Source organism: Athene noctua, chromosome 5, assembly GCF_965140245.1.
Source record: "Athene noctua chromosome 5, bAthNoc1.hap1.1, whole genome shotgun sequence".
In the NCBI taxonomy this organism is placed as follows: domain Eukaryota; kingdom Metazoa; phylum Chordata; class Aves; order Strigiformes; family Strigidae; genus Athene; species Athene noctua.
Window position 1 is genome coordinate 22,006,227 of NC_134041.1, and position 19,545 is coordinate 22,025,771.

The 19,545-nt window shown below is 38.7% G+C and overlaps 1 protein-coding gene across 4 annotated transcripts in view; it reads left to right on the plus strand.

Moving 5' to 3' along the window:
- The window catches only part of SLC30A7 (solute carrier family 30 member 7), a 35,239-nt gene that overhangs the window by 198 nt on the left and 15,496 nt on the right, over positions 1-19,545 (plus strand). Inside the window, exons 2-8 of one of the 4 annotated variants that reach the window (XM_074906676.1) lie at positions 155-256; positions 6,242-6,355; positions 7,558-7,645; positions 9,330-9,456; positions 10,365-10,502; positions 12,650-12,700; positions 15,422-15,557. In XM_074906676.1, coding sequence (XP_074762777.1) covers positions 155-256; positions 6,242-6,355; positions 7,558-7,645; positions 9,330-9,456; positions 10,365-10,502; positions 12,650-12,700; positions 15,422-15,557 — 756 coding nt within the window. Of the gene's footprint in view, positions 1-154; positions 257-4,348; positions 5,116-5,217; positions 6,356-7,557; positions 7,646-9,329; positions 9,457-10,364; positions 10,521-12,649; positions 12,701-15,421; positions 15,558-19,545 lie in introns of those variants that run through there. The other 3 variants (XM_074906674.1, XM_074906673.1, XM_074906677.1) reach the window with 3 other exon arrangements.

The window sequence follows — 19,545 nt, forward strand, 5'->3', positions numbered from 1 at the left end:
GGGGGCTGGAGCCGCGGCCGAGCCCCCGCGGCGGGGCTGGGGAAGGCTGATGCCGAGGGACCCCGGGCCGTCCGGAGAGCGGGGACTGCTCTCCGCCGCCGTTGCCTCCCGGCGTGCCGCCGGCGGCGGGTGACCCGCTGTGTGCTGTGTGCAGGTCCATCCTGGCGGACAAGACCTCCCGCAACCTCTTTTTCTTCCTCTGCCTCAATCTCTCCTTCGCCTTCGTGGAGCTGCTCTACGGCATCTGGAGTAACAGGTACCGGGGCCGGGGGGGGAAGGCCGGCGGGGCGGGAGCGGCTCCCGGCGCGCAGGAAGCGGCGCCTCCCGCCGCGGCCAGTGCCACGTCTCCCTCCCGGCGGGGCCGGCGCGGGGCGCCGCGGGCCGGGCCGTGCGGCAGGGCCTGCCCTCCCGCGCCGCCGTCCGGAGGAGCCGGGCCTGCCCTCCCGAGGGGCCGGCCGCCGTCCGGAAGGGCCGGCCGACAGGGCGTTGAGGGCTCCTGGAGAGCTTCCCCCGAGCGGGAGCGCTCTCGTGGGTAGCGACCGGCTCCACCATCCGTCCCCTCGGCCGGGTCCCCGCGGCTCAGGCGCTCCTGCGGGGGGGCGCGGCTCGGCGCCTTACGGAGGAATGCTGTTTGAAACGGTGTCTTGCCGGCCGTGCTGCTGGGCTCTTTGCTGAGGGGGAAGCCTGGCCTTGGCGTGACTTACAGCACCCAGGGGCTGTAACCGTTTCGCGCCTGCCGCTCGCCGTAGAGATCCTTTGTCTGGGAATGTGGCTTCATTTGTAAGTCGGTAGGTGGGTGGCAGAACCCAACACTGCACCAAACATCCTTGTCTCTTGAGTGAGAAACAGGAATTGGCATTTCCTGGTGTAGCTAAGTAGTACTTTATGTAGCACATAAATTCACCAAGGTGGAAAAAACAGGAGGGACTTGACTAAATTGCTACTGAACAATCTGTAGTAAAAGGTAAGCAGAAATGCAAAACACCTTTAGTACTGATGTATGGTGTACAGATAGAGAACAGTCAATGGTAGTGGTGTCTCCATCATGCTTGATTCTTGACAGAGTTGTTTTATGGTGATATTTCAGTCAGTACTTCAGGTCGAACTGGGCAGGTGTAGAAATGTCATTTAAGCCCAACAGTGTGTCCTTACATGTGGAACTTAAAAAGTAGCCTATATCAAAAGCTGTAGGATGGACATAGATTACTGGGACTCTTAATCAAGAGTCTTGAGTGAAAGCAGCAATTCAGGTTTGGAAACAGTTGCATCCTACTATTTATCGTTTTTTCTGAATCTCTCAAACTCTATTATGAAATCCTTAACCTTGATTACAGTAATTGCTACTGTAGCCCTAGTGAGAACACAGGATACTTTGGCAATGTGCAGACCACCTTGGATGTGCTTGGTTTCAACTTTGATGTTGATTCACTTTGCAATTGTGTAGGGATTGTTGTATGTGTGGCGTGTTTATTCAGGCACAGACTTACAATAGCTCAAAAGATGCAAATATTTTTCTCAGTGGTTCAGATATAAGGAGCTTTATGTTCACGTGAGTTTGTTCTGATATCTTTCTTTTAAGCATAATAACTTTATTGACAGTGTGACCAGAAGTGAAATCTATACCAGAAAAAGTCCTGTATATGAAATAATTAAACTGAGAAAATGAAGCGACACTTGCTGGAAATTTGTCACTGAAGAATTTGACTTACTGGAATTGAGAAGACACTTATTTTTGTTTGTCCTAGAGATTAAGAATTGGGATTTGCTAGATAGTTATTAGTTGGACCTCTTGTTTATATTTCAAGTCACTAATTTCAGGTATCTTTACATTAAGCCTAGATTTTGGTCTAGAACAAAACAGTATTTTAGCAAGTACCTCTTTAGTAGAGAGGAGTAGCAGAAAATACAATGAGGAATGCCTTCAGTCAAAGCAGACAGTTCTGCCTTGGAAGAAAAAAAATGTAACAAGCAAACAAGGAGCCCTGTAAGGAAAATTATTTCTCAAGTTTGAAAAACACAGCTCCTTTGCTTTCCAGATGAGACATGCAGAAATGGAACACTTCTAAAGGGGATTTTCTGTATCATCTTGGTACACTTCTTTATTCCACCATGGCCTGTCTTGGCTATGGCCAGTGCTTGATGCTGCAAGTGTTGGAAACATGATCTTGAATTCTGTTCTCTCTAGTGTCCTTGATGATGTCAGTGAGTGTAAGATAGCAAGGCTAATGGGCTGTCATGATTATTTGTGTGATTCTTCCCTTGGCTTCCACAGACTAAGGAATTTCTTTTTAACTAATTCGAAAACTGCACTTTTATCCTTTTAAATTTAAGCAAATTCCTGTGAGTTCTTTGACTAGGATATTCTTATTTCAAAATCAGATCTATTATTTCAGCCACCCACATTTTTGTCAGCAAGTTCTAAAAGTCTTCAATTTTAATTTCCTTTTTTTAATTCTTACTGCTTACATTCTCCTTAGCTTTTGTTTGCCTAGTAAGTTTTTTCCTGAACTCACATAACTGTTTTGACATTTGTATGATCCTCATGCAAATACTCTGGTATGTTGATGGTCTTGAAGCACATACAACAGAACTGTATGTGGTATTTTGCTAGCTGAGAGCTTGTTTAAATCTGCAACTGGGGCTGTTCCGTTCTAAAATACTGTTATGTGCAAACTTGAGTAATTTGGTATTAAACTTGTGTTTTTAAATCAACTATGGAAGCATCCTCATTTAGACACAATGTGTTTGAGTACAGGGTTTCTATTAGATTATACTCTGGATGATGTGTTCCAGTTCTAATGGAAGTTCTTGCATATGTTCGTGTTGCTAGTGGTTGACTGGATCACTTCTTTACTTTAGTAATCACTCTGCACCCATTGTTTTAAGGTCTCATTAATTTACAGGTCATTTTAAAAAAACCTCAGATGAAATCAGATTGGCCTCTTCCTAGGCTTCCTATTGTTTGTGCTGTTGAATCACTCATAGCTGTACCTATAATACAGAGCATCTTGATGCCATGTGGTGAGTTGCGTTGCAGGCACAGTCTGTACAAGCCCTGCTGATAAATCCATATGCCTCTGGCTACTTGGAGATGTTAGCTTAGGTCTTGAAAGCAGCACAGCTCTGTTCATGTTGCACCTATGGTAAGTCTTGTCTCTGAGATTTGCAGGTGTGAGCACAGTGCCATGATAACTTGCTGTATGATTTCTGGTTCTAGAGCTAGTATGGGATTTTGTTTCAGTAACAGTCCTTATACACTATTCTCTTTCCCAGGAGAGACTGTACAGAAAAACTGCTCAGAAACCACCACCTATCTCTGTTTTGCTATGATTACTCCTTCTATTTCATAATTATTACGGACTTGCCTTACTGTCACCTTAATTACCTTCTACCTGGACGTTTGGTGTTTTTGTGACTTCCCCCCCCCGCCCCCCAGTCTTGCTTACTGCTCAGAACCAAATGTAAAATGAGCTGTTTCCCTGGGGATGTCACCTGATTTTGGAGAGAGGGAAGCTGTCACCTACACCCTTCAAGCAGTTGATAGGGACTTCCGTTCTGGTGCTTCATAGTCATCCAGCTAAAAACTTTGGTCTTCCTTTACAGTTTGTTCAAAACAACTTCATCTATTTCCTGCTTTGGTGGCTGGAGCACCTAAGGACCGTCTATCATGCCATCATCCTCTGCCTTAAATGTGATACTGTTGTATGTATATATGACTCTAGATGTGTCCATAAAGTATGTATGTAAATATAGAGAGAGCATGACACTTCTCTCTCCTCTCCTCCAAACCAACTTCTTCCACAGCTGAGTGTTTCATCTGAAGCACTTCAGATTAATCTTGAAATTTATTTCAGTCAGGCAGAAATGCTTTGGTTTCTTAATGTGAAGTAGTCTGAACTTTGGCTAATGAAATTTTGTGTTTGACTTCAGTGTGAAAACATGGCTGCCCTCTAGAACTTGTTGCTACCAATAATTGCTTTTGGTTCTTCAGCTTCCAAGAACTGATTGTGTATGTGATTGTTCTTAGACAACCAAAGGATTGTGCAGATGGAACTTTTGGGATAATTGTTCCAAACGCTTATTAGTGCCTATTAAATGTCTTTACAAATATGAAGCAGTTTTTGTGTTTCAGTGCATGTGCTTTCCTGCAAACTTACAGAACCTGTTTATGATTAGTAATTTAGTAAAATTTGGCAACTGTTATATGTGGTGTTAAATCCAATTTACATATAGCCTACAAACTGGTATGAGTTCTATTGACTGCGTGACTTGTGAACTAAGTTAAGTTGCTTTGAACTTCGTAGGGTAAAACAGCATGCTAAACTTTTCCAGTGTTTGTCAATCAAGATTGTAGTTATGCATCGGGCATTGACATAAACCATTTAAGGAAGTGGTCTTTCAGCCTCTTCTTACCTTCAGCTTCTAGATCAAAGGGCAATGTGTGTCTTCTAGTCAATGTCTTCCAGTTGATAAGGCAAAGATTTAAGGACTGATAAGGTTTACAAGCAGTGTCTCATCATTTTTCTAATACTACTCTCATTTTTAAATGGGAATTAGCTTGGATCCATTCAGCTGAAAGCACAGATAGAACAAGCATTTGTTCGCTTTTATTTATGTGTGGACGTATTCTGGTCAAACTAGAAGAATAATGGTGATCACCAGGAAAAGGAACAAATGATTGCTATCTTAATGCTTAACAAAATGAAGAAGCAGCCATCCATAGCAACTTAGCACTCTTGTCCACTTTTTTTATTTTTTAAAATTGTTGATAGAGCTCTGTGCTCTCAGGAGTACTACTGTTGCTTCCTTTGATTTAGTGTAGCTTCCTCCCAGTATGTTAACCCTGGATGTGTGCAATCCCAGTAGAGATCAGAATGCTGTAAACCTTGCTTTTTGCTGTGAAGTAATGTAGTAACTTGTCCCTCTCTCATTATAGTCTGTGATAGTGAGACAAACTTGATGCATCTTGGATAAATACTATACTGTTTATGATTCAGGCTAAAACACTGGATGAAGGTTTGTGATTTGAAATTTGGAGACTGAGCAGCAATAAATTAAAAAGAATGTAGGTGTGGTGCTTTGTCAGTACCATCAGGGACTGGATTCTCTGCTCAGGTAAAATATAAAAATGGAAGTAAACTTAAAGATGGCTATTTAGGAAAGTTATGTAGTAGTCAAAAGTACTTAACAGTGCTTGCTGTTCTGCTTTTATTTCAGACAGAAGAGAATATGCTCTAATTCCCTGTGTACAGAAACTCCATTTTTTCTACATGCCCTGCTCATAGAAATTGTGAAGTTGCAGCAGTGTGAATGAACATCAAAGACAAATTCTCATCTGATGATGCATTAGTTCTGAAATAAGATGCTTGAGAGGAAAACTGCTATACTGAAGTAGACTTTACAGTCTTGGAATGTTTGACATCATGAATAAGTGGAAATGTCAGTCTTCACAGGCCTAAAATATTTTGTCACAGGCACATGTTTGTAAAAAATTTTATGAAACTGTATCTTGATTCATTCATTGTGGTTTTTATTGCAGACAGAAAGAATTTTTGAGACCGATTTTTCCCTGTGTGTGGATACTTCCAAAGTATCAAGTTTGAAAATGGATTTGAGAATATTCTTTCATAAATGCTTAGTGCCGTCACTATGGTGGTATTGGTAGTCTTCAGCAGAACAGTTTTAGTGTTACTGTACTAGTTAACCTATATAATAGATACTCAAAAGCTGTATCTTTAAACCCAATTTTCTTTTTTTAACTAGATGTGAAATACTACTTTTACAAACTTATGTGGGTTCAGTATTTAAGTCCAACTTGTATATATACACTTTTCTAGCCAAATTCGCTCATATGGTCAAACTATAAATCAAAATATAAGAACAGATTTCTGCTACTAGAATTATGTTGGTAAGAGATGCAGCTGTGGGTATATCTACTCAACAGGCTTTGGTTTATGTCAGTGGAAACCACCATCCACTACCACCAAAATCATATGCTAGGAGGATTTTTTGCCAAGTGCTCTTCCAAAGTGACAAAAGCTTCCCTACACTGACAAAAGTTTTGTGATTGTATTTGTATTGGTGATCTAGGGTGGATTTCTCTTCTCCGCTAGCAAAATCGTGACTGAAGCTTAGACACACAGTGCATTCTGCTAGTGTGTAAAAGATTAAATGCTGGGTTTTTTCATACTCAACGTGCAGTATATGGAACATAACATTTTTTTCCCCTGTTCTTTTCCAGTTTAGGTCTAATATCAGATTCTTTTCATATGTTTTTTGACTGTACTGCTCTATTGGCTGGATTAGCAGCTTCAGTTATTTCAAAATGGAGGTCAAACGATGCTTTCTCATATGGGTAAGAAACTTCAGGCTGTTACCTTAATATATTTCAGTAAATGTCTAGGTAGTAATTTTTCACTGTATGGATAAAACCTCTTTTTGCAGAACATGGAAAAGCTATGCTGAAAGTATTTTTTTTAAGGTGGGTTATGTAAATCTTTAAGTTGGTCTCCCTGGAAATAGTAAAAATGTGAAGGCGTTGCCTTTGGGGGGCAGGTTTATCACTTCTAAGATCTCTGTTATCATACTAGTGGAAACAAGTTACACAGCAGAAAATTGCCGAGCACTGTCATGTGTTAATGGCAGCAGTGAAGTAAAAGCATCTGCATCATGGGTTTGTCCTCATCATGCAGTGAGGTGCATTACAGGGAATCTCAGATTGCTGGTGCCCCATGCAACCTTTGAAACCGAAAGGTACAACTGAAAGGAGCTAAGTCTCTGTGATGCTGCACCTGAGTTTATAAGCCATGTTTCTTGGAACCAGCAGGATTCAACTGCAGTCAGTGGCTGCCATTAGCACAGATCCTCTAGGCTGAGGTATGTCATCCCACACTGCTCTTTATGGATATAGCTGCTGCAGCCGGTTCCGCTTCAAGGGCACTTGTTTCCGCTGCACACTGCAGTTGTGCCCTATAAAACAATACTGGTTATACAATATTATTAATTGGTGATACTGATTAATTACCAGCAAGTGAGCTGTAACATGGTTTCTGCATTCCCTGTAGCATTTCTGACCTGAATGTCAGCATTTAGCTTCAGCTGTCTTGCCTAAGCATGGGTAGTTTGAAACTTAAAGCGCTGCTTAATTAACATGGAAGCTCCAGTGTGCCTAGAAATCAGTTTAGGAAGAATTGATTGTACCATGAACTAATTGCAATGAAAGAAGGTTTTGTATTAATTACTGCTCTGCATTTAAACAGCTGGTGTTCCATTTATTAGAGAACAACCACAGTTTATTAAGTCTGATGTTTGCTACATTAGAATTACGTGTTTTTCTAAGCTGGCTGGTATTTATTGGAAAAATTTAGTAGCTGAAATAAATTAATTCATATATTTACCTGTAGTTTATATACTGCATCTTCCATGTAGCAAATCCCTGTGTAATACAACTGTTTGAGAACTAGAAGATTGTACTCCAGTCTCTAAGTTCCACTTCTAATTTTCAGCATTTAAATGGAGGTGGTAGTATTTACTCTTTTGCCTTTTTGTTTCTTGCAGGTATGTTCGAGCAGAAGTACTTGCTGGTTTTGTAAATGGTTTATTCCTCATCTTTACAGCATTCTTCATTTTTTCTGAAGGCGTTGAGGTATGTTATGAAGTCAATTGCACTATCAATTGTCTTGTTTCTATTTGTAGAGCGTATTTAATGGGGATAAAATTTTTGAAATTTTTTATATTCATAATTGGTTAAAAATCTGTGATTTGAACAGAGAATAGGGCCATCTGAAATTGCTTTTTTGTGACGGAAACCTAGCCTTTTCAGTGTATCGGTACTAGCCTCTTAAATAGTTTATTTTGACTATGTGTAAAGATTCTGTGAGATTCATCCTGTGCTTTTTTCAGCCAGTTATGGCTAAGTATGTCATAGAAAGATCTTTACTTCTCATTGTTAAAAGGACAAATGAGCCAAGAAAGGCTAGTCATTCAGAGGAGAGAATTTAATTATTAGAAATGGAAATACATTCTCTGAAGAAGTTGAACTAACTCATTAAACAAAAATCATTATCTTCCAAATCTTGAAGTCTGATATAAATGGAAAGTAGTAATAGTTTTAACATTTACAAAAGCACTATTCTTTAATTTTTTGTTTTTTAATACAAGATGGTTCAGGTATTAGTTTCAAGATCAAAATTTAGACATCAGGGGTGTCTGCACTAAAATGAGGTAGGATTAAGAGTAAAATTGATAACTGATTCTGATCAGCTTGCATTAATGCTTTTACTTTTTAATTGGAGGTGCACTAAAAATTTTATTAGACTTCTAGTTCAGAAGACATTCTAGCGATGTTTTTTTTTAATTAATAGAGAACTGGGAGCTTTCAGGAGCATATCCTCTACGTAGATAAGCCTGTAATTACTTCAAAATCAGTACAAACTGGGCTGAAATTGCCTAAAAGCTTGGGAAAACGTCAAATCTAGAATCGGCAACAAAACTTACTAGAAAAATGAAAAACTACTACTGGAAGTGTCAAGAGTAATGTTGAAACATCACTCTTCTCTGGTCTTAGCTCCCCTGCTAAGTATTCCCTTTGTTTGTGATGGTGACTCCTTTTCTCTCTGTTATTTCAGAAGTTAACATTTGCTGAAAGTTCCATTGTCTTGCTACTGCCCATACCTTTCATCCTTGTGAACAGATGATGAATGTTTCTCTCCCCTGTCAATAGTAATTTAAACTCTTCAACACTTAGCTTCAGATGCAAATTGTGTTAGGCCTATAATGTCTCATTAAAAAAAAAAATCCAAAGAAAGTAGGGTAAAAAAGAATTTAAAAAAAATTACTGTTCTAGATTTTAGACATTTTTAAAAATGGCACAATTGTTCTCACTTGTCATTTCATTCCCCTCATCACCTCACTCTTCTAAGGAGAAAGGAAGAAATGGCATTCTAGACTCTTGGAAGTTGTTTGGATGACTTGTGCAATCCATGTGTTACAACAAACTTGAATGTTTTCATATGGTGTTGCGCCACATCCCACAGCACAATGAAATCTTATAATAAAAGTTAGCTAGACTATCAGAATGTTCTACTATACTTCCACAGCTTTAATAATAAAACTTCAGCTTCAGACAGTAAGAATTAGTCTATGTGCCATCTGAAAAACTGAAAGTCCTAAGTAATTTCTAATTATGTCTTTATGTATGCCTGAGTTTATGACAGTGCTCCTGCATTTAAGCAGTTTTTTCAGTGCCTTTTAATAATGTAAAGAGATTGTTAAACTTTACATTTACTTCTTGGTTTGTTTTTTTGTTGTTTGGTTTGCTTTTTTTCTAGAGAGCACTTGAGCCTCCTGACGTGCATCATGAGAGACTTCTTCCTGTTTCTATACTAGGATTCATTGTAAATCTCATAGGAATATTTGTTTTTCAACATGGCGGCCATGGACATTCACATGGCTCTGGTAGGATATCTATACTTTTCAGTAGTTTCCTTTCTTGGCACCCTGTGTTCCAGGATTTGAGAAACCCAGGATTAAATTTTCATGTCTTTTTAGTGGCAATCCTAGCTGAATGTGTATGTGACTTGTTGCAATATTGACTTTTATGTTTTGTCACTAGCTCTAGTATGTCACTTCTGCAGTTCTCATGTTAATATCTGTTAATGTGAAGACCCAAAACTCCAGAATCTGCTTCCTGGAACATGCACTCTTTTGCATCTTATTGGAAGAGGTTTGCAGAGTGTCTTTCGGACAAAATTAAACTGGAGTTAAGTGAGGTCTTGGCTGGAAAATTTACAAAACACTGTCTGAACCAAATTTTAAGTATGGAGTGATTCTGCTTCAGGTGTTTCTCAACTTAGTTTCCTTTGAATTTAAATGCAGAATGTATTTACCTAAATATATATGGTAAACATTTTGTTTGTTTTTTTTCTGTAATGCTAATTTGTATCTCAGTTTAACATATAAATGATATAGAAGTGATGGAAGAAAATAGGTTTTGTTCTTTAAGCAGCAATTTAAGCTTTAATTTTTAACGTGTAAACAATAGCCAATTTCTAGTTTCTTATAAAGGCTATTTTTAATGTGCTTGTATCTAATTATGTGTCCATTTTTCAAATTGTACTAAGAGTAGCACAACTTTTCTCAGAAGCGGGAATGTATAAAAGCACCTGACTTCTCAAATCAGGTATATATATTATATATTATACGGCTGCACAGCATAGATTTAGATGACGGTTTGTGTTAATTTTCTGAACTTATTTAAAGCCATACTTTAAGGTGACCTAAAAGATTAATAGGTTTCAAGAAGCTTAGAAACAAATGTAAGTCAACACTTAAATTTATACTCTGATGGTGATATTTGTTTATAGGACATGAACACAGCCATTCTCTATTTAATGGTGGTCTGAGCCATGGTCACAGTCATGGAGGTCATGGTCACAGCCATGAACATAAGCATGCCCATGGACACAGTCATGGTCATGGCCATAGCCATGGACACTCTCATGGTCAGGATTATTGTCATGGTAAGTACTTAGTTAATGCCGTAGAGCATCTTGACTCGGTTGAAATTTGCTATTGATGATTTACTGAAAAAATAAGAGTGGTTCCTGCAGCTGCAAACATACATGGAAGTAGTTTCACTAAATATGCAGTATGCTATGCCACTGCCACATTCTGTGGTTCATTTTGGTAAATGCTCTTTCACTTGTAATAAATTCAGTGTTAGGTAAACCAAAACCTTTAAAAACTACATTTTTTTGAATGTTCACCATAATGTTCTGTGTTGGCAGATGTGGTGGTTTGACCTTGGCTAAATGCCAGGTACCCACCAAGTTGCTCTATCACTTCCCCCCACTTCCCCCTTTTTTTCTCAACAGGGCAAAGAGGGGAAAGAAAGTAAGATAGACCAACCCTTGTGGGTAAAACAAAAGCAGTTTTAATATAAGCAAAGCAAAGGTCCATGCGTGGAAGCAAAAAAAGAAAACATTTATTCTCTACTTCCCATGATCAGGCAATGTTGGGCCTTCTCAGGAGCAGGGCTCCCATACACGCAGTGGTTGCCTCAGGGGACCAAGGGTGACCCCACCCCCTTCCTCCTTTTTCCCAGCTTTACACTGAGCAGACGTCATATGGTCTGGAATATCCCTTTGGTCAGTTCGGGTCAGTTGTCCTCCCAAGATCTTTCCCACCCCGTCCCACTGGGGGGTGGAAAATGTCGGGAAGAGCCTTGGTGCTATGTAAGCACTGCTCAGCAGTAGCCACAACACCAGGGTGCTATCAACACCCTGCCAGCTTCCAACATAAAACACAGCACCGTGAGGGCTGCTGTAGGGGAAAACCAACTCCAGCTCAGCCAGACCCAGTACAGCAAGAAATGAAACAGATGTATGCTATAGAAATATAATAAAATTAATTATTAAGTGCTCTGTTTCAATTTTTCATTAAAATCAATAGACAAAATTAAGCCTCTTTGCTGATGTTCTTCATTTTAATAATTTTACAGATCGAGATATTAGGAAAGATGAACAAGCAGTTTGACTTTGGGTACTTAGGGATTGATATCTCCTATTTGGTTTGTGACCTCAGATACAAGATTTTCCACATCTTATGTAGTTGTTTTTAAGTGGGATATGAAAAAGATACTTGGTATCTTATCTATGCTTAAATCTTTTCTATAAAGGTGAACAGTCTGTGAAGGGACATCCATGGAAAAATATGATCAGTAGCCTTCACTGTGGGAGAAGAGACAGTGTGTTGTTTACTACCTATGTGAAACAATGCAAACGAAAGCCTTATTGTAATGCAGGGTTGTCAATTCTTCCTGCCTAAGCCATAAACTAAAATCTGATGTGACTGAAAAAGTGCATGTTCAGAGCAGAGAATACTGTGGTAACTTGCAGACAGGAGGTGACAAAGAGTATAAAAATATTTACTTGTCCTTTTCTTGCTATTTTTAGTAGAAAATCAGTGCTTGTTTTCCTGGAGTTTGATGGGAACGCAGGAATTCCCCCATCCTGTGTCTTGTTCTCTCCAGCCCCACCACCCCAGTAGAACAGGGAATGTAGCCATCTGTTTTGTGCAATTTGGTATTCAAATCAACTTTTGCATAAATTATTATATATCTTCACTAGAAGTCATTTGCTATCACTTAACAAATTTTTCTTAAAATACCTTTCTGACAATGTCCACAGAGGAATAAATCTTCTTGGATGAGAGGATTTTTTTGACTTAGTTCTACATTCTCCAAGTCTTTTTGTTTATATTGGGTATAAATGCTTGCTTAAGTGAAATACTGCTGGTTAGCAAATTTATGTGACCTTAGTTTTCTTGCTTATGTGTATGGCTGGTATTCTTGAGGGGGCCTTATTTTGCTAAATACTACAAAGGTCTTATTTCTCAGTTTGTTTTCATTAAAAAACAAATGTTGCTCTTTTTATTTTTACATATATAAAATTTATTGTGTAAAGTGGTATTTTGGTTTTTTTAAATGTGTTTTAAGACTTTTGACTTGATTGCTGCATTAAAAGACAATAGTTAAAGTATTGTGAGCAGCTTGTCTGTTCAAGAAATTTCAGAAAAGGAAGACCGTAACAGAATATACCACTAGAGAGAGCCTTTGTGTAGGTTAATATGCCAATAATTGTCTTCACAGATGACCATTCTCTTGAAGGGATGGCTGGATCCAGCAAACAGATTTTACAAGGTATGATAAGTATAGTGGTTTCTTAGTTTTATCATGATTGGCCTGCTTATTACTGTTTAGAGGGTGCCTCTGGGTAAATGCTACATTTTTCTTAGAGGAGCTATTTTACAAAGTCCCCTTCTACCTGTAAACAGAGCAGTGCCGTACCCTATGCATAGCTAGGCATCGAGACATTCACTGAAGTCTAAATGTAATGCAGTGTCAATACAGTTTAAGAGGGAGATCCCAAAAGCTGGAATTCAGCTTCTGTTACTGATGCTGAAAAATCAGATAATAAAAATCTAGGAAAGAGTGGGTGAAAGCAGAAACCTGAGGAGCCTAACTGCAATGTATGCTCCAGAAAGTGAAAAACAGTATTATTAAGTTAGAATATATTTGAAAAATGCAGATTGATTGATTTATTTGTTAAAGGGTACCTGAGCTTAAAACTTGCATTTCATCAGGCTATTACAGTTGATTTAGACAAGATGGTAATTCACTCTAAATTGCTTGAAGGAGTATTGGAGTCCATGATCTAAGCATTAGTGTAAATAAAATTACTGATAATTTAGATACCAGTTTTGAGCTTTGATTAATTATTTTTTTAAAGGTTCAGAAGTTAGAGGGAGAAAATTATGTAATGTAAGAGGGAGTATTTATTTGGCATACCAAAATGTACATACTATTTTCTCTTATTGAATGATTTTCTGTTTTGTTTGTAGTCTTTGAAAGGGAACGTTTTCAACCTCTTCTAGAAGGCATAGTATTCTGTACTACATACATGTATACTTAGTACTTCAGCAGAAGATACTTGAAAGTCAGCCTTTTCATGAAAGGCACATTTTAATTGACGTGTATTAAAAAGACTCAATTTTATATTTTAATTTTTCAATACTGTGGTGGGTTGGCTCTGGTCAGCAACTAAGCACCCAGCAGCTGCTTGCTCATTCCTCCAGGGGTACAGGGAAGAGAATTTGATGAATAAAAGCAAGAACTACTCTTGGATTGAGATAAAGACAGTTTAGTAAGTGAAGGGGGGGGGGGGGAAGAAAAGACCCCAACCCCAAGTAATGTAAAGATGTTGTGGTTTAACCCCAGCTAGCAACTAAGCACCAGGCAGCTGCTCACTCACTCCTGCCCTGCCCCCCCAGGGGGATGGGGAGGAGAATCAGGAAAAGATAGTAAAACTTGTGGATTGAGATAAGGGTTTAGTAACTAAAATAAAATATCAAAATATAATGATAATGAAAAGGAATATAATTTTTAAAAGAAATAAAACTCAAGAAAGGCAAGTGATGCACAGTGTAATTGCTTACCACCTGCTGACTGATGACTGAGCAACAATCTGCCCCCCAGCCAGCTCCCCCCACTTTATATACTGAGCATGATGTTCTGTGGTATGGAATATGCCTTTGGCTGCTTCGGGTCAGGCGTCCTGGCCGTGCTCCCTCCCAGCTTCTTGTGCAAGTGCTTGCTCACAGAGCATGGGAAACTAAAAAAGCCTTAACTTGGGATAAGTGATATTAAACAACAGCTAAAACTTCAGTGTGTTCATACTCATACTAATTCTCATATTAAATCCAAAACACAGCACTGTACCAGCTATTAGGGAGAAAATTATCCCAGCCAAAATCAGGACAAAAGGCAATTGCTCACCACCTCCCACCGGCAGACCAATACCTGGCCAGTCTCTGAGCAACTTCTAATTTAGAAAGACTGCTCCTCAGTTTTATTGCTGAGCGTGATGTTATATGGGATGGAATATCCCCCTGGTCCATTTGGGTCAGCTGTCCTGACTATGTGTTCTCCCAGCATCTTGCCCACCCCAGCCTGCTTGCTGTGGGGGCAGTGAGAAACAGAAGGCCTTGATGCTGTGCAAGCACTGTTTGAGAATAGCTAAAACACTGGTTTGTGGTCAGCAGTGTTCTAGTCTCAAGTCTGAAACACAGCATCATGCAGGCTGCTATGGAGAAAACCACACTCCATCCCAGCCAGACCCAGTACAAATAAAGTCTTGGGAAAATCACTAAAGAGCTGATTTATATTTGTACATTGTTTTTCTGAGGAGGGATTTGCAGAGTCTGGAGAACTGTATTCAGAATGCTGTTTCTGAATGACTGTTCCTGTCATTGCCAGCAGAGAGCTCCAAAGGCTAAATTTTAGCTGCAAAGTGTTTCTTTGTCTTTTAAGGTAGTGTGTTATTCTTCAAAACAAGAGTGAAGTTGTTCATGTCTGCAGTATTTTTTAAATTCTCAAAATCATTTGTCTTGGATTTATTTGCCAAATAACTTCCACAAGAAACCGTCAATAGATCATCAGCATCTTTCAGAGCTTTACAGAACTCTTTCTGTTAACAGTATTTCCATCTTACATAATACTTACTGTCTGTAGGCATTAGGGAGCATGAGCTTCTTTACTGTCTTTACTGTAATATGGGTGGATATTGAATGAAACAAAATTTATCTACATCTGTTAATCACTGCTTAAGTTGATAGCCATGCCGCGAAATACTTCTTAGTGCTAAGCGCAGAAAACAATGTAAATTTTTCACGTGCTCTATATTTTACAAGTGTGTTGAAGTCCTGTGCTTGCTTCCTGTGTTTGACCAAAAACTGACCTCAAATTTAGCAAGTGTAAATCATGTTATCTAGTTCTTGCATCCCTTCTCGGTAAACTGTCTTTGAAATACTCCATTAACTTTAACAACACCAAGTTGTAATGATACCAATTAATCTCTTGCAGGTGTATTTCTACACATTGTTGCAGACACGCTTGGAAGTATTGGTGTAATCATATCTGCTATACTGATGCAGAACTATGGTCTAATGATAGCAGATCCTATTTGTTCAATGCTGATAGCGCTGCTTATAGGTGTAAGGTAGGTGTTGCTATCACTGATACGTAAAATTTTGATGCTAGTTACAGTGCAGATTACAGCTCAGAAGAAAAGGTTTGTCTGTTAATGCTAATGACTTATGACATTAGCTTTTCTTCCAGGAGTGATACGTTACCTCTGTTACGTACAGCTGTTCTGGGTGCGCTCTTGTATCAACTTTCTTTCCTTTTGTACAGCTACAGCTTTTGCTCTTAAATCTGCATATTTTACCCCTGTTTGCATAACACTACAGAAATGTCTTTCAGGTTCAAACTGTAGAAAGCTTCCTCTCTGTATTTAGTACATGCTTATATAAACCAGTGTGCTCCAGTAAATGGAGCAGAATGGCTTGAGGGCAGCAGAGTTGAGCCTGCTGGCACAGGATGTGCCCTTGTCCTTGACAAATCAAGGCTGGTAATTTTTATTTATTTTTTTTCCTCAGCGAGAACTGTCATTTCCTTTGTATTTGTATTTTGAGACGTCCTTATTCCTTTTAAGATCTGATGGAAATCCTTCAGGTAGTTCTGGGTTTTCCCAGTTACTGCGTACCAAGATCACTGTAAATGTGATGCTCTTTGGAGTAGGCTGGACAAGCAAACGTTTCATTCAGTGGTGCTGTTATTGAGGCTTTTTTGGCAGCAGTTTCAGTGGCAACATAGGGCAGAGTGCCACAACTCCAGTTACAATGTAATAACTGAACGCCTTTATCTTTTCAGCAGTGAATGTCATCTGATTAACTGCAGCTACTTACGCTTATACCATATATGGCATGTTTGTACCATATGCATGGCAACATTCACAGAATTATTGATGTGAATCTCCCTATTTACCGGAGTAGGGCAGTGTGCTTCAGGAGCTAAATGCCCACAGAAGTCTGCTGGAGATCACCATTAAATTACCAGCTGAATATAAATGTAGTGTTTTGATTTAAACCTCTGATAATTTTATAAAGGGCAAATTATGACAAACTAAGCCCATTACTGAAATCTTAAAAAATGGGAAAGAAAATGTGCAGGTCACCAAGGGGGAAGAAACTACTGCTGAGGTAGTAGCTAAGTAAAACACAGGTTTTAATATATTTTGTGTACAGCAAAGCACAGGTGGAGTGCTGATCAGAGAATACCATGTGTGTGAAATTTTTTTTTTTTCTTCCATTCGTTTGAGAGATTGGAAGAAGACTACCTTCCATGACAGAGGCTTCATAATAAAGCTGTTTATAGGTCTTCTAGCACAATTAGGAGGAGTATCTGATGTCTTTGCTCTGTGCTGAAAATGCTGGAGAATTCACTGTTTGATGTGTCTTTTTGACCTAATACCAGACCTCAGCCTGTAATGTTATTCTGTTGGTCCAATGTGCTATAAATGATCTCTAGAATAACTATGCTGAGTGCAGTCAGCTGCATCATAGTCAGTAGAAGGAAGCTTACCTTTTGTGCAGACTGACACATCCTGGCACAGCAGTGGAGAAAACACTAATTGCAGGGGATTTCTTCTTAAATTTTTTTTTTTTTTTTAAGCCGTCCAACAGACTTAACTGCCAAATGGCTTGGCTTGAAATGCACTTAAACAAGATCATAAACAAGATGACTGTTTCAGGTGGATATTCTTTGAGAGCTTGAGTCCCTTTTGTGTTGTTTGACCTCAGTTAACTTCATTTACACTTCTGGACATAAAACCATTGTTTATTCTGCCTTATTCTTGACTATGCTATGTGTGTGAAGTGCTCTTCTAGAATTACTGCAAAAGGTTTATCAGATTTTCCCATAAGATGATCTTTTGTAACAGTAATATGAGGGTCCAGCTGATGATTGCTAGGATATAATAGTTTTGTCCATAATCTTTTCAAGTCACCTAAATCTAACCTAGAGAAAAGATTATACTGAAATTTTGTGAAATTCAAAACTTGAAGAGGAAAAGCATTGGCTGCAAAAAGTTTAAGCTGATAGCGGCAACAGGTGTGGGGTTTTTTTTTTTTTTTGGTCTGTTTGCTGATGGGGCATGTGTGGGTTTGAGGTTGGGAGGAGGGAGATGTTCAATATCTAGTATGGGGATTCCTGCCTGCTTCTGTGGATCTGTTTGCAACCTTGATAAATATCCTTTGGGGGGGATTTGGCTTTAGATTAAATAATTGTCTTTCAGAAGAATATTGTCAATTTTACTTTTGCAGACTAGCCCACTTGGGTCCCTTTTACTAGTTGAATCAACTTTGATAAGGTGAAGTGGGATAAGAGTACATGTGTGCTCTGACAAGTGTACCCATGCATGTGTGTTTAAAAATCAGGATCTGTTCTTTGTAGCTGTAATAAAGCAAGCATAGTTTTGAATCAGAGATGCAAAAGCCAATCTGGTAAAGTTGTCCAAAAATTTTAATGCTGTCTGGGGACTTTCCACTACTTGGGACTGTAAAGCTTTGCTTTTTTCAAATGGGGTTGTATAAAAGCCCCAAGGTGCTGTCTCTTCTAACAAGAGTACTTCAGCTGATTGGTTTAAATCTAAGTAGTAGTGTATTTTATTGCTGATATTCCAAAGCTCTTTTTCATGGCTCCACATTTTAAGTATATGAAATCGTCCATTTCTATTTTAATTAGCTGCTTCAACCTCTGGTTCTTACATCAAATATATTAGTTACCAACTGAGGGGTCAATAGAACTAGAGGGGTCAATAGTCTCCTTACTGCTGTTACTGGTTAACCAACAGCTCTTGGTGAAAGCAAAACCTTGAGCGTGATCTTGTAGATCTTTGAGTACTCTGAAGCTTTAAAATAAAGCAGTTGAAACATCAGAACCTGTATGGAAATGCTTTTGCTCTTGGCTGTCAAGCTGTGATTTGGGAGGGAGACTTCTTCCGTAGGACAATGTCTTTTTATGTGTGTATATCTTTGAGCTTTTGTTGTGTTGGCCTTCTGCCACTTGTTCTCAAATGCCAAACTACTATATTAGATTAAGACTTGCCTATGGTACAGGTGCTTTTCTGTCATCAGGAAAGTATCTTAGGAAACAGCTGTGAATACTGCAGGTGGCTACATGAGTGTAAATTTTAAGTCATGATGGGAGAGGGGTCCAGACTTGAATCTTTTCTTTTAATTTTTAGATAACGAGGATACACTATTCTGCATGTTGCAGTCTTGAAACTCTGCTGGTTGTATATGAAAATGAAGTATACATTGAGCAAATTATTTTCATAAAGTTGAAAATTCCCAATAAAATACAAACTGGTAAATGAATTTTTACTCATGTTGGTTGGTGGCTTTCTCCTCTAAGGGAAGGATCCTCAGACCAGTCTAGATTACAATATTGCTTTAGATGTGTGTTTGGTCTAAGTAGTTCATAAATTTTCCTGTTGTAATGAGCTTGCATAGAGATGAATTAGGACAGAACTGTAGATGTAAATTTGAGGCAGGAGTTTTCTACAGGATAAACAGCATTCTTGTAACGGTATAATAAGGTACAGTGAAAGAAGTCTTTGGATTCCAAACTTTAAAATGTAGTTTTCTTAATCAGCTGAACAATCTGGGACACTGTCACTATTGAGATTTGGGAAAGATTATATTCATTCTTGTACTATGATGGGTATTATTGGAAGTATGTATTCAGAAATATGTATGTTTGAATTATTTTCAATAAAACCAGGTTTATTTTCTAATGCTGAACTTTAGGTATATGTATTTAAAAGAGGAATTGAGGAATTTTTAGAGTAATAAGTGGAGGAGGAGCAAAGATAATGGTGTGACAGTAGTTATGTATGTGGGTTTGAGACTAGTGAGAATACATTCTGTCTTTTTTAAGAAATTACATTGGCATGTTTTTTTGGACTGATGAGAGATTGTCATAGGAAGATCTTAATAATGCATTAATGTGGTGCCATTGTATAACCAGCTCACAGCTTTTATATCGCTTTTATATCCTGTAAAGATACTATGATGCAAGTAGTAAGTAATCTAGAAAAGTAATTATATTAAAATGGAAGAATAACCATTGGTATCCATTACTGG